At 45.6% G+C, this 14,037-nt stretch overlaps 1 protein-coding gene across 2 annotated transcripts in view; it reads left to right on the plus strand.

Annotated features, from left to right (window-relative positions):
- Window positions 1-990: 990 nt before the first annotated feature.
- RNF130 (ring finger protein 130) overlaps window positions 991-14,037 on the plus strand; it is a 91,068-nt gene continuing 78,021 nt past the window's right edge. Inside the window, exon 1 of one of the 2 annotated variants that reach the window (XM_072947105.1) lies at window positions 991-1,682. In XM_072947105.1, coding sequence (XP_072803206.1) covers window positions 1,232-1,682 — 451 coding nt within the window. In that variant the 5' untranslated portion in view covers window positions 991-1,231. The remainder of the gene's footprint in view (window positions 1,683-14,037) is intronic. The other variant, XM_072947104.1, reaches the window with a different exon arrangement.

Below are 14,037 nucleotides of genomic sequence, written 5' to 3' on the forward strand. Positions count from 1 at the left end.
AGAGGGCCAGAGCAGAGCCCGCGTTAAGTACAGGGCCTAGGGAGGTGGCCTGGTTGCTTCCTGGATGCAAGTAAATAAAATCCAGTCTCAGTGAGCCACGACATGGACTGGCAGATTAGGGTAGTGGGGATGGAAGGGAAGGAGCTGGAGGGAGAAATCGTGAAGACTGTCGCTAAGAAGGCGGCAGTGGACATTGGATGTTTTGTCCGCCACTGCATCCATACCCCTTCCCTGGAAACAGCATCTCGGCTTTCCTTTGGGAGGCAGCCTCTCTCTGGGATCCTCGGTACATTTGGTTGGGTAAGGCTGACTCCACCCCCTTTCCACTTTGAGAAGCAGGAGATCCAGGCCTCGCTGGTCAGCAGATGCCGTCCTTCTCCCCACCTCGTGGCAACAATCAGTATACCGCCCAGTACCACGGAAGCTTCTGAATTCAGCCGCACCCAAAGCTGCAATCATCCTTCCCTTTCGTTTGTGCTTTAGAAGGGCGCACAGCCTGGCACGCTGAGTGTGTGTGGTGGGGCGACGCAGAGTCTCGCCACTATCTCCACCTCTTCCAGGGCCTCTGTAGGTTCCATCTAGTCTACAGAGACCTTCCCTAATTACTCAGAGGCCCTTAAAGATTCGGGTCTAGGGAGCCCCTGATGTTTTCATACGCACAGAATTCTACCCCGTCCCCCCGACTCCGTGATATCAATTATATGACTTGGACTTGATTAGCTGAAATGTGAACTCCCACAGATACTTAATTTTAAAACTGATTTCCAAGTTTTAGCCTTTTTTCTTTTGCATTCTCGTCTAAAACTTTTCCACAGGCCCTTGGAAAGCCTCCAGGCTCCGGCCCCTTGCGCATCACGCCTGACGTACAAACATGGCCGGACGCGGGGCTGGAGAGTGACCTGGAGGGCCCTCGTGCAGGCGGGCGGGAGCGGGCACGGCCTCGCACGCATGCGCACGTGGGCGGGGCTGCGCCCAGGCCTGCGCGCAGCCACTCGGTGGCAGGGGGCGGGGCGGCGGCGAGCGCGCGCCTGAGGCGGCAGCCCAGCCAGCGGGAATTTTTGTGCCCAAGATCTTGTGGGCGCATCTCCCACCCGCGTCGCGGCCCCGCGAAGTGTGCCCAGCTCGGTGGGACCGGCCCCGGAGTATGGAGAGGGCCCGCCCCCACAGCCCTGGAAGGACCTGGAGGAGACGAGCGCGCGCGGCCTGACCCGCCGTTCTCGCTGAGGGGCCCATGGGCGCGTCCCCGCGGCCGATCCACCGACGTGAGAGCGCCGAGCCCCGCGGCCGCGGCGCCGAGGACGGCCGTGCTCGAGCCCGGCCCCGCGCCGGCCGCGCGCGCGCGCTCCCGCCGCAGCGCCGGCCGCGCCCGCCCCGCCTCTCGGCGCCGGCCCGGCAGCCCGGTCCGCGAGCGGCGGCGGCGGCTGCCGGAGGGACGATGCGCGGTTTGGCGCGGGCGGGCCCGGCCCGGCTCGCCGCGCTCGCGCTGCTGACCTGCAGCCTGTGGCCGGCGCGGGCGGACAACGCGAGCCAGGAGTACTACACGGCGCTCATTAACGTGACGGTGCAGGAGCCCGGCCGCGGCGCCCCGCTCACGTTCCGCATCGACCGCGGGCGCTACGGGCTCGACTCGCCCAAGGCCGAGGTCCGCGGTCAGGTGCTGGCGCCGCTGCCCATCCACGGAGGTGAGTGCCCGGCGGGGCGGGGAGGGCGAGGCCGCGGCGGCGGCGGCGGGGCGGAGGTCCCCGGGCCCGGGAGCCTCAGCCTGGGGTGCGGGGGCGGCGGTCCCCCGCTGGTCGGCCCGCTCCGCGCCGCTCGGCCGCGGCCCCAGCTGGGGTCCAGCGCCCCGCCAGGAGCTCCCCAGCCGGCCCGCTGCCGAACGAGGCCCCCGACGCGCCCCTGGGTCCTGCCTGTCTTTTCGGAAAGTCTCGGAACGCTCCTTTCGGTCTCGGCAGCTTGTTTACGGGAAGGCGCCGAGCTGCGAGTGTGCAGGGGCGGCTCAGACAAAGGAGGTGGCGGGGAGCGCAGAACCGGCCCACGACGGATGAGGTCGTAACCTGCGTTCGGAACCCGCAGGCTAGTTGCCGAGATCCCAGACCTAACGCGGCGTTGACTCTCGGATGGGGAGGCCGTTTTCTAACGTGGAAACGCGCCGTTTTTCCTCAGTGGCTAGTGGACGGGGGTGGGAGAGGAAAACGGGCATCTTCCCTGCTGCTTTTGGCTCCTGTTCTGCCCCAGTCGCTTTACCGTAATTTGACGCCTGAAAATCTCACGCTGTGAAGAATCCGATACCAGTTGGAACCTGTAGCCAAGTCTTCAGGTCAGCGGAGTCTACCGAAGGGAAAATTGGTAAAATTTTCAAGAGTTGTGTTTGAAGCCGTTTGATTTATCCACATGTCTTCCTATAAAGGCAGGCTCTGTTTAACTATTTGGTGTAAGACATGTATTTGTATGGATTTCTGGTCATATTTTAAAGGAAACTTTTCCCACCCTGGAGGATGATTTTGTTTGTTAGCCCACTGCGAACTTTTTGGGAAATATCTACCGACTTCTCCACCCCCACTCACCCTAAGAATGCTGAGAGAGGATTTTTTTTAAAACTACTATTCGTATTAAGATGACCTAAACTAGGCAACCTAAATAAGGCAACGGTGTTTGTTTTTATGCTCTAAAATATTGAAACATCATGCCCCTTCTGAGATCTGCATTGGAATGCTCAAGTGCTCAGCTGTTTTCTTCTTTAGGGCATTCTAGCTGAGGAAGAAGAATCAGATAAGGCTTTCACGGCAGCCTGTCCCCAGTTTACACCGGGCTTTTAAAAGTTCATTTTTATACGAGTAATCAGGTGCTTAGGGTACATTTCTCACCTCTACTTTGTTAAAAACGGCAGTTTGGGTCTCAACTTCCCCACAGAAATAACTTTGGCCTCTGGTTCATTCAGTAAATATTTGCCTGTTCTGTGCCAGTCACTGTGGTTGGGACACATAATGTTGCCAAACTAAGGCACTGACAATGGTAGTCTATTTTCTGGTGCGGAGATCTGTGAGGGTCACATGAAAGAGGAGGAAGAGGAAGAGAGAGAGGCAAGCTGTTCTGGAGCAAGAGCTGGCCCTGTGCAGTATTTTGAAATCTGTGGTTTGTCTTTGGGGCTTGGTTTCCCTAGGCACCCCAAGTCCACCACCCTCACTTTAGGTACTTCCCTCCCAAGTGGTCCATGTTCTGAAACTACTTGTTGCTTTGCCTGTCACTCCAAACAAAAGCCCCATCTGTCAGAGAACTTGTTTTAGGTGTTTGGATAAAAGGGTGTGGGAACTATGACGTGTGGGTGAAGGTTAGTTCTATTCCCCTGTCAGTGGCGAGGTAGCATTAAAGAATTGATTAAAGGTTCTGGTCATAAACTGACACTAGGAAAGTAATTCGGCCTCTTAGTTTCATCTGCAGGATGGAGGGATGAAATGTTTATCCCATAAGGTTGCTGAGAGGCTTAAATGGTTCCTGCATTCTTAAAAGAGGAGACTTGTTAACCTGCGTGAATCTCTAAATTGGTGGCGTTTTAGACATGGCATCAAGTGTGGACACACTGGGGCGGTGTGTGGGGACTGAGTCTGTGGTCCGTTCCCCGAGCACCTGTCTTCTCTTCCTCTCCTCTGTTCTCTCGGAACTCATTTTATATCTGCACAAACATGAGATTGCCCCAGATTTTCTCATGGTGTTGGTGGTGGGATCCTACAGGTGGTCCGGGTCTGTTTTTGTGCTGAGGGGTCTGCACACATAGGTTCTTTCAGTCCAGCAAATACTAATTGAAAACCTCCTGCGTACCAGCCACCATCCAAGGCACTGAGGAAGAGGGAGGGGCTCCAGCAGTGAACAAAACAGATAAAAATCTCTTCTCTTCCTGAAGCTCACATTCTAGTGGGGTTTTTTTTTTTTAGTCAGTTTTACCTGAAAATTGTTTCTCAACCTATGAATTAACATGAAATCCAAGACTTTTTTTTTTGCTTTTGTAGCAGGAACTTAGGAAAGTATTTTAAAAGCAATGGTGGTAGAAATCTGCTAAAATCTTTCATGTTTAAGAAAATGGCTATGTCAGTTATACCTCAATAAAAAAAGAAAGTGACTTAAAACTGGAATATTTAGGTATTTCACCCTATATATTCTTGATTTAGTCAGTCTTAAATGTTTGTATTTTTAGAAAGAATAATGCATTCCTCATGACTTTTGTGCTCTTATAATTTTAAATAGAAGGGAATTCTTAACATGTTTATTGAAAATTTCCTGTGTATTGAAACTAAATAAAGTGATGTTCAAATTAACCAAAAAAAAGTTATGAGACAGAATTCTTGACAAAAAAAAAACAGCTATGGTCAGTAGGTGGGAAATTAATGAAAATTCATTTTGAGGACAAGTGTTTGGTAGAAATGAATGTAAAGACAAAATTGCAGTTTTCCTAGAGCTTAACATGATGACTCATTTTAAATCCATGACTTGGTTTGTGAGAGTGAAAACCTTTCTTGTTATTTTGCATTGTTACTATCAATTAGGCATGTATGAATCACTGAGCAAGATTTATTTGTCCTATACCTTTAAAGGATAAATTAGCAATATTTTCCTTAGATGCCGTGGTATTTTAAAAGTACATTTTAGAAAGTGTTAAACTTTATAAAATATTTCATGAACAAGTGTTAATATTTTGAAAATATATTCTTTGTCATTAAATAGAATGCATGTGTAAATTGAGATTTGTTTGGTGGTAACAAATTTCATATTTTAACTGACAATTCATTTTTAGAATGGGCTTTTGAAGGAACATGCATTTATGCACAGATCAGGGTTGCTTTCTTATTACTAGCTTACTCAAAGGATGAGCTTAGATCTGGAAACAAAAGTAAGCTGGTTAGTATTTACTGTGGAGCAGACATTGTAAATGTGCTCTATGTGTGTGCACACTGACTTTTTGTTTGAGCCTAGGGTGGGGGTTGGGAGAGGAGAAGGCCGCGTGTTGATGATGTCATTTTGTATGCAGATGTGCTGGTGGGAAGAATTTGGTAACAGCCATTTTTTTGCTTTGCGTAGAAATTTTCAGGATTGGATATTTACAGCCTTGGAGAACAACTTAACCAATTAATAAACTTTTTTTGGCCATCTTGCTGACTGTAGAGATGCAATAACATTTTTTTTAAGTCTTAGGTTTTTATGTTTAAAGAAGTGATTCTATCAGATGAATCCAATTATAAACCTGAACTTGGTTTTTTTTTAATTCTGATTAAGAGTGAAGGCAATTGATGTGGAAACAAGACCTTGGATGAAAGGGGCCATGTAATGTTAGATATCATGGTGGTGAAGACGGGGCTACTGGATATAATTAGAGGTTTCAGAATATTGAGAGAAAAAGTAGATGTGATCCTGGAAGCAGAGAGTCTGAAAGGAAAAAGAATTCAGAAGGAGCTGGAGGCTCTAAAAACCAAATTTTGACATAAATTAGATAACCAAGCAAGAAGGCAAAGGAGATATATACAATAAATTATGTTTGTATTGAATTTTGACCGTTTAGAATATAACAATTTAGAAAATGTTTTTGCATACTGTATTTTCCTTTGCTTTTAGACGTCCATTAGCATATAAATACTTGAATGTATTTTTTTAAACGTTTGATCTCCCTACCAAATCCTCATCCTGCTGTCATCCTATTTCTCTGTTTCTCTTTATGGCAAAGTGTTGGCTGCACTCAGCTGCCTTCAGTTTTTCCTCCTGCTGTTCTTCACATGGTGAGGGTCTTTGCTGTGCCAGTGATTTTGATAAAGGCACGGCATATTTAACTGCAATATTGGACTACAGGATCCTTAGGATCTCAATGTGAGGAATGGTGGGCAGCAGCAACCTAAAAAGTTAATAGGAGTGAATATGTAGTATTGAATTTGGGTGAAAAAAAATCAGCTGCCATGAAGGGGGTTGAGGGGGGATAAGGCTTAGAGCTGCATGTCACAGGACAGAGCCTGACCGGCTCAGTCTAATCTTGCGTGCGTTTGAGCGTCTGGATCCTTGACAGCACTTGTCCCACTTCACGGAAGTCACGCGCACACACGCACCTTTCGTTCACGTTTAATTCTGAATATGAGTTTTAAGAGATGAGCAAACTGCAGTGCATTGTCTTGAATATTATAAAAGAGAAATCCTTCCTTTGAAGGAACATTAGATGGCTTCTAAGATCCCTGCATCTGAACAAGGTGTGACTATAAAGTCGTAAGACAGATCTTTTTAAACAAACCTCTAGAATATAACCATTAATGTGACTGACAAGGGTTTAACTTCCAGAATACAGAAACAGCTTGTGCAGCTCAATAACAAAAAAGGAACACTCAATCAAAAACTGGGCAGAAGACCTAAATAGACATTTCTTCCGTGAAGACATACAGATGGCCAACAGGCACATGTAAAGATGCTCGGTATTGCTAATTATCAGAGAAATGCAAATCAGAATTACCCATTAAGAAGACTGTTCTTTTCACATCAGTCACATGGGTATGTGTGTGTGTATATATATATACACACATATTGTGCAACAATGAAATCATAAATTTAAACACTTAAAATTTGTTTTGTGAGATTATCTTTTTGATTGAACAATTTAAAAATATGTGCAGTGTAAACTGACTATAGCTCAATTTAAAAAATAATTTTTTAAATGTGCCATGTATCAAATCTTTGTCTTTTCTAAATAGATTTGAATTTTGACAATTGAAATTTTTTTTTGAGGCAGTATTCTTTTTTTAAGTGCTTGTGAACTTCCTTTGTGGATAATGCTCAAAGAAGTCCAGTAGTGTTTTGGGCCACATCCACATCAGGAGGATGCGTGGATAGTCTTCAGAGCTAGTTCTTTTAAGTATAGCAGTCTTGACTTATTTACAAAATGAAACTCTTTTTCAAGATCATCAACGTTTGTTTTATCATCCTTAGAGTAATTTTACGCACTAGACAGTCATTATTTCCCATAAATCGGACTAAGTATGGCTTTCTTGACTGTTGGAGGCAATTTTGAATAAAATAAAGGGGACCCTTCAAATGTCGAATGAAATAAGTTAAAAAGTCCGTAATAAGCACCTACTTTGTGCTTGTGTTATGTACGTTCTGTGGTGCATGTGAAAGAGTTGGTATGTAATTCCTACCTGAGAGAACTTGGTCTTGTTGAAGAGCTCAGCCTTGTCTGGATGGCACAAATAAGACACACCGTTGTAGAAGATAGTTCAGGCTGTCTGCAGGCTCCAGCCAGGGGGCCAGCCACCCGTTACTGTAAACAGAGTTCATTGCAACACAGCCATGCCCATTCATTCCCATGTCTGTGGCTACTTTCAAGCTACACCGACAGAGTTGAGCGATTATTACAGAAGCCTTCTAAGCCTAAGCTCCTTTAAGAAAACTTTTGACAACCCCTGCTCTAAAGTTTCATTTATTACCTTAGTTTTTCCCATGAAAACTACATTATGGATTTATGGGTGAGAATTTAACTCCGAAGTTGTCCCAAACTCTGAGCTCCTGGAAATTAGGGACAATGTCTTCTTTGTTTCAGCCAAACACCTAGGACTGCCTGGCACTAGCAGGCCACTGTAATATGTGATTTAATCCTGTGGTGCTTAGTCTGGTAGTGAAACTGCTGGCAGGCGTCGTTGGAAGCTGTATGGTAGGATAGAGGATGGTGGGGTGTCGGTGGACAGAATGTACTATAGGACCTCTGTTATTACGCTCAATCATAAGTGGTACAGAGACCAGAGAAATGAAAAGTTACTTGGACTTGGAGTCTAGAGAGGTTCATTGAAAACGTGGAAGTTGAAGTCAAGCTTGATTAGTTTTATTTCCAGCCATAATGGAGTAACAGACAGCAGCTTTACCTTCTTACCTCAAGTGCCTGAAAAACCTGACAGTCATGAAACAGCAACTTTAGAAATCAGCCAAAAAACAGCACAGGACAGTGTTCCCTGAGAGAAAGGGAGCAACAGGAGCTCTGTGACTGCCTCGGCTTACCACCTGGAGAGCTGCTGTGGCAGCACAGGGAGGGGGAATCCAGAAAGAGTCTTCTAGTCTCCCTGAAGCTGATGAGACAGAGTTCAGAGCTCAAGGAGGCCAGCGCAGCTGAATGGGCTTGAATGTGTGAGGAGGTAACATCGGAGAGGAGGGAACTGCACAGAGAGCTGCAAGGGGTCCCCTCAGGCCTTTGGTTCGAGTACTGATCTGCACATTTGGCGAAGAACTGTCAGAAATTAGCAGGTGGAAGAATTCTTGGAGTTCACACAAAGCTGAGAATGGTTCATATTCTCACTAATCAGAGTAGAAAGACCTAATGCGCAGGACGTGAAGCGAGGCCAAGTTAGCCCTGGAGGAAAACCTGTTCTGGACCCATCTACCAAAGCTTAGCAGCAAACCTGAAAAGGGTCGGATTGATGCCAAGTAACTGGTCCTGAAAAAAACCCCAACAGTCTTTGAAGGAATACAACAAAATCTAGCTCCCAGAGCATGAAACCCAAGACTAACATTCAATCAAAAATTACCAGGCAAGCTAAGAAACAAAAAAATATGACCCATAACCAGACAGAAGACATCGGTAGAAGCAGGCCTGGAGGTGGGGCAAATGATGGAATTGCAGGTAAGGATGTTAAAAACATATTAGAAATATACTCAGTTTGTTCAAGGAACATAAACACATTAAGGAGAGAAATGGATCTGAAGAAGACCCACATCAAACTTCTAGCAATAAACTCAAACCTGAAGGAGTGTAGGATTTGTATCGACAGAGGAAAGAGGAGAAGAGGACACTTGAAGGACGTTTCCTGCTGTGGAGCTCTTTGTTCATCCCCGGCAGTGATGTAGTTAACACGTAATTGGGTACATACTGTGTACCAAGAGTGATGCCAAGTACGGGGCATGGATTATCATGTAACCCTCGTAGCAGCTCCAGGTGGTACTCTATCCTCGTTTAAGGCACTCCAGTCTCTCACTTGGTGCTTCTTTTCTTTATAGCACCACACATGATTGAAAGTTATGTATCTAATTTTGTTTGTTTCTGCAGGCAAAGATGCTTCTCTGTGTCCACTCTTGTATATTCAGTGCTTAGTGTGGAACCTGAAACATAGGAGGGTGGCGCTGGGTAACTAGTGTAGGACGAATTAAAGAAAGTGAGGTGACCCACAAGCTGTGAGCCCATGGGGATTCAGTGCATCTGGGGCTTGATGTAGGTCTGTGGCTGCAGAGTCAGACTTCAACCACTTCTTTGTACTGCTTCCCATGTGGGTTTAATGAATTCTGATCTATCCACCCAGTGGGATGTTACACAGCCATTAAAGGGGGTCGTTGTGATTCTGTCCTACGGAAGTAAATACATAGTGATCAAACTGTGACTGTGTTAAATACGCTTACAGTGGGTAGGGACTCCAAGTAGTATGCAGGAGTAAAAACAATCGTGTTATGTTGATTGGATCGTGGGTGACGTTTCTCATTTTCTTTTCTTTCTTTTTTTTTTCAATTGTTCATTTTTAATATGAAACTTTCTTCATAGGGGAAAAGTCATACTCTCTAAAGGGTATGTTCTCTACCCTCATACTCTGACGGTTAAAGTAAGTCTCTGCAAGTTGATTTTTTTTTTAAGTTTATTTCCTAGCGTCAAGAAGAATGGAATGAATGCCAAGCAGTGGTTAGGATAAGTAGAAAACTGGAAGATACTAGGAATATACTGAAAAGGCATGTTTTCCCCCAGTACGAACAGAGGACTCTAAGACCAAGAATACTTGGTCCAAATGTGAAACGAGTGGAAACGTGGTGTGGTTTTGAGCAGCTAGTGGACGCTAGAGTGGGAAATGGAGTCCTGACTTGGCTTTTCTATAATATTTTTATGATGATGATACTGATGCTTGTATTGCTTTTGCTGGTTTTCACTGTTTGAAATCAATCCATAGTTAAAGCATGAAAACTTAATCACGGGTAGCCCTGGCTTTTCCAAAGTTCCCTTTTGCCACTTTGCTTTTATAAAACACCTACATTACTACCTATTTTTGCTAGCCGGAGGAAGTCTGAAGAGGATTTTTGCTTTTATGAAGAAAGGCAGGAAGCAAAAATAGCGTTCAGTGTTTGTTTTGTAGCCAGACGAGCTGGCATAGAGGCAGCGGCACCCAGAGCCATGAGTGCAGCCCCACCAAGCTCCTTCCCCAGGAACGACACTCACAGCTCAGCATTGAACTGCCGTGGCCGTGAACCTTGTCTGTGAGCATCTGTGTGCTATCTCGATTTATTTTGTGCATCCTTCAGGAGGATGTGGCCTAAGGTAATGGCTTCTTTCCTTTTCACTGTTTTGGTTTACAGGAGGTTTCACAGGAACACTCTACTTTTGTGTAGCAGGGAAACCTGTATAGTTGCAGAACAGCAAGGAAATGTTATCAACCTTAAGATTATATAATTAAAAATAGATGACAAAGCTGGAGAAATGGAAGAGAGAAAAGAGATGTTAGGGACAGGTGAGGGCTGGTATCTTTGTCTCATCTCACAGGTGAAGATTCAACAGATAGTCTGTAATTGCAGAAATTAGAAAAGTTTAACCACAGTGGAAAGTAAATCAGGAGAGAGGAAAGATGGAGATGTGTAAGTGAGCAGAATCCTTATTTGTGACATCATAAATTCACAGGGAATGGCTAAAGTTGAAAAGCCAGGAAATGATGGCTTTAAGCCTTTTTGGAACTGGTGGAAGGTGACCACTGGAAGAACTGTAAAACAGATCGTTGAAAGTGAATGCTTCTTCACAGCTACAGAAACAATAAAAAGAGCATAGTTGCCAGGGGCTTGGGGAGAGGGAGGGAAGGAGGGGTGAGTAGATGGAGCACAAGGGATTTTTAGAGCAAATGAAATTATTCTGTATGATACTGTAGTGGCGGCTACATGTCATTGTGCATTTGTCAAAACTCATAGAATATACAACATCAAGAGTGAACCCTAATGTAAACTAATGATAATAATGTGCCCATGTTGGTTCATCGATTGTGCAAAATATGCCACACTGATGAGGGATGTTGAGGGTAGGGGAGTATATGTGAGTGGGTAGAGAGGGATGTGTGTGAGCTCTGTATTTTCTGCTCAGTTCTGCTGTGAACTTGAAACTGCTCTAAAAAATAGTCTTTTAATAGAACTAAAATAAAATAAAAGTGGTTACCTCTGGGGACTAGGTGCGATGGGGTCAATGGGGTAGGTGCACTTCACTGTATCCATTGGATGCATTTGTCTTTTTTTATGCATGTGTACAGCATGTTTCCCACTCTTTCTCCTGTGTGCCCTGCAAGTGAATTCTGCTTCCTACTCTTTTCCTTTGAAAAGCTCACTATTTTCCCAACATCTGGATTCACCTCCAGCCCCAGTGACATGCTGTGGAACATAGGATTCTGTAGAAATGAAGCACGCTCTCAGGAAGTCTCCTCCTTGGTGAGCACTGACAGACTGGCGTCAGGAAATGCTACCATCGGGTTAACTGATTGTATTTCATAAACAGATCTAAGCCCACGGACCCTAAAATAATTTATTATAGTAGCTACTGCATTGCCTGGCTCAGAGTGTTTCCTGCTCTCTGGCAGTTACCTCCCTCCCCAGCCCACTGTGGTAAACCCTCACTCGGCAGTAACTGAATTGAGCATCGTGTGATCCTGTCCCTTGGCTCCCGTGGATAGGGTGTGCTCTTTCGGCCCCCTCCTGGCTTCTTACTTCTCTCCTTCTTTGATGGAGATTTCATGGTTCTTCGTGATAATCATCCCTTTTCCCCTCTATCCTGTGTCACACTCCCTGGCAGAATCTCAGTCCTGGATGAGCCATACCGTTCATCTTCTCCGTGCTTCCTAGCACCAAGCAGCTCAGCGTCGCTGGAGCAAAGTCTTAGAACCCAGCTGACTGAGGTTTGAGACCAGAAAACTTAAGCAAAAATAAACAGGCACTTAACCATATTCATTAATCCAAAACTATTTTCTTGTAAAGAAATAAGAGAACTCTCTGGGACAACAATGTTTTCCCCCTTCACGTGCCTCCTGTTACCGCTTGCTGTATCTTTACCTTTAGCCTAGTCTCCTCTGCGCTCTGGATTCGTATATTCACCTGCCTGCTTGATACCTAAGACACCAAGGACATCTCCAGATTGATATGCCTCAGATGGAGCTTTTGATATTTTTTTGACTTCCAGTCTCCTACCACTGCTCCCCAGTCTTCCCCATCTCTTGTTGTTGAAACAGATTTGTAAATCATCCTTGTGGCTTTTCCTCACTTTCCACTTCTGATCTGTCCTCCACAGTTTACCTTCAGGATGCATCATATCTATCTGTTGTTCACCATTTTCACTCCTGGCATCTTAATACCGGCAACTGCTGTCTCTTACTTTTCTGCTGCTTCTCTTAACTTCCTTCAGTTTTCTCTCCCCAGTAGTGACGATAATCTTGAAACTCCACCGAGTCAGGTCACTCCGTGATTAAACCCCTTCTGCAGCTTCTTACCATCCTTAGAATGGAAGTCTGGGCTCCGTACTGTGGTGGTCAAGGCACCTGCTGCTTGGTCTGGCTCCAGCCTCTCCCTCCGTCAGGCCATTCATCTCAGCCTTGCTCACCGGGCTGAAGCTATTCTGATACTCTTTGGTTCCTGGGGCTTCTGAGTTTTCTTTAGTGCATACTCTCTAGTTGGCGCCCCACCCACTTCTGCCTCCTACCCTCCCACACAGTGTTTGCTGTATTAATAGAGCTTTACGGGGTTTTGGCTCTGTATATTGGCCAGTTAAAACGGCAAATGGAAACAAGGGAATTACAGACAAGGAGAAGAGAAGGAGACAAGCGAATTACAAAGTCTCAGAGCGTAGTTGGCATCAGTGATCAAGTCCAGCCGCCCATCCAGGCCCCGGCGTTCCTGTCCAATGGTTACACAGCTCAGGCTGGAGCAAATGAGGGGCAGAAATCTACCACATTCATCTCTGGAAAACAGAATGTCTTTCTTCCATTCAGAGAAAAAAGGATTCTTGAAATATTTGTGGGTGATAGTCAGTTTCCTTGTCTGACTCGAGTCCTGTATCCCTTAGGCTTCATGCCCCTTATTTCTGATAGTCATTCTTAAGAATGTGGTAGAATATGGTATTGTAAACCACAGAATGCAGTGTTCTGCTTAAAGGATGGAGTGAATAGAATAGTGTCCCACAAATTCATGTCCACCTAGAACCTCAGAATGTGACCTGTTTGGAAATAGACCTTTGCAGGTGTAAGTAGTTAAGGATCAAGCTAAGATCGTACTAGTTTAGGGTGTGCCCTAAATCCAATGACTGCATCCTTATAAGGAGGAGAGAGGATGTGGAGAGGCGCACAGAGGAAAAGGCCACGGGAAGCTGGGGGTAGACAAGAGATTGGATTATGCGGCCACGGCCAGGTATTCCCAAGGATTGCTGGCAACCACCAGAGAAGCTAGGGGAGAGGCATCAGGCGGTTCTCCCTCGGTGCCTCCGGAAGGAGCCAGCTGTGCTGGCACCTTGATTTCAACTTCTGGCCTCCTGAACTGTGAGACAGTAAATTTACGTTGTTTTAAACCGTAAGGTTTGTGGTCATTTGTTATGGCAGCCCTAAGAAATGAGTACAAAGAGAAAACCAAAATTGAACAGTATTGCAGTTTGGTTTCACCAATGCAAAGGAGAGTGGAACTGCCTTTTTTCCATCTCGCTGGACACCTGCCTAGAGTCATGTAGATTATCCTGGTAGCCCTGATCACTGACTCATACTGACATTACTGCTGATTGAACCTTCTGAATCTTCATAGAGGCTGCCCCAAGCCAAGTGATTTTATCTTTACTGATTGCAGTCTGTTCATTCAGCCTTTCAGAATACTTTTTGGACCTTGATTTGTCATCCAGTCTTCACTCTTTCTAGCAGCTTTGTGTCACCTGTGAATGTAATGAGCATACTTTCCGTGTCTTCATCTAAGTCAGTGGTTCTTAACCTGCTGGGGTTGTGGATTCCTGTTAAGACTTTAATGTAAGCTGTGGGCCTTTCTGCTGAA

The sequence above is a fragment of the Vicugna pacos genome, chromosome 22 (assembly GCF_048564905.1).
Source record: "Vicugna pacos chromosome 22, VicPac4, whole genome shotgun sequence".
In the NCBI taxonomy this organism is placed as follows: Eukaryota; Metazoa; Chordata; class Mammalia; order Artiodactyla; family Camelidae; genus Vicugna; species Vicugna pacos.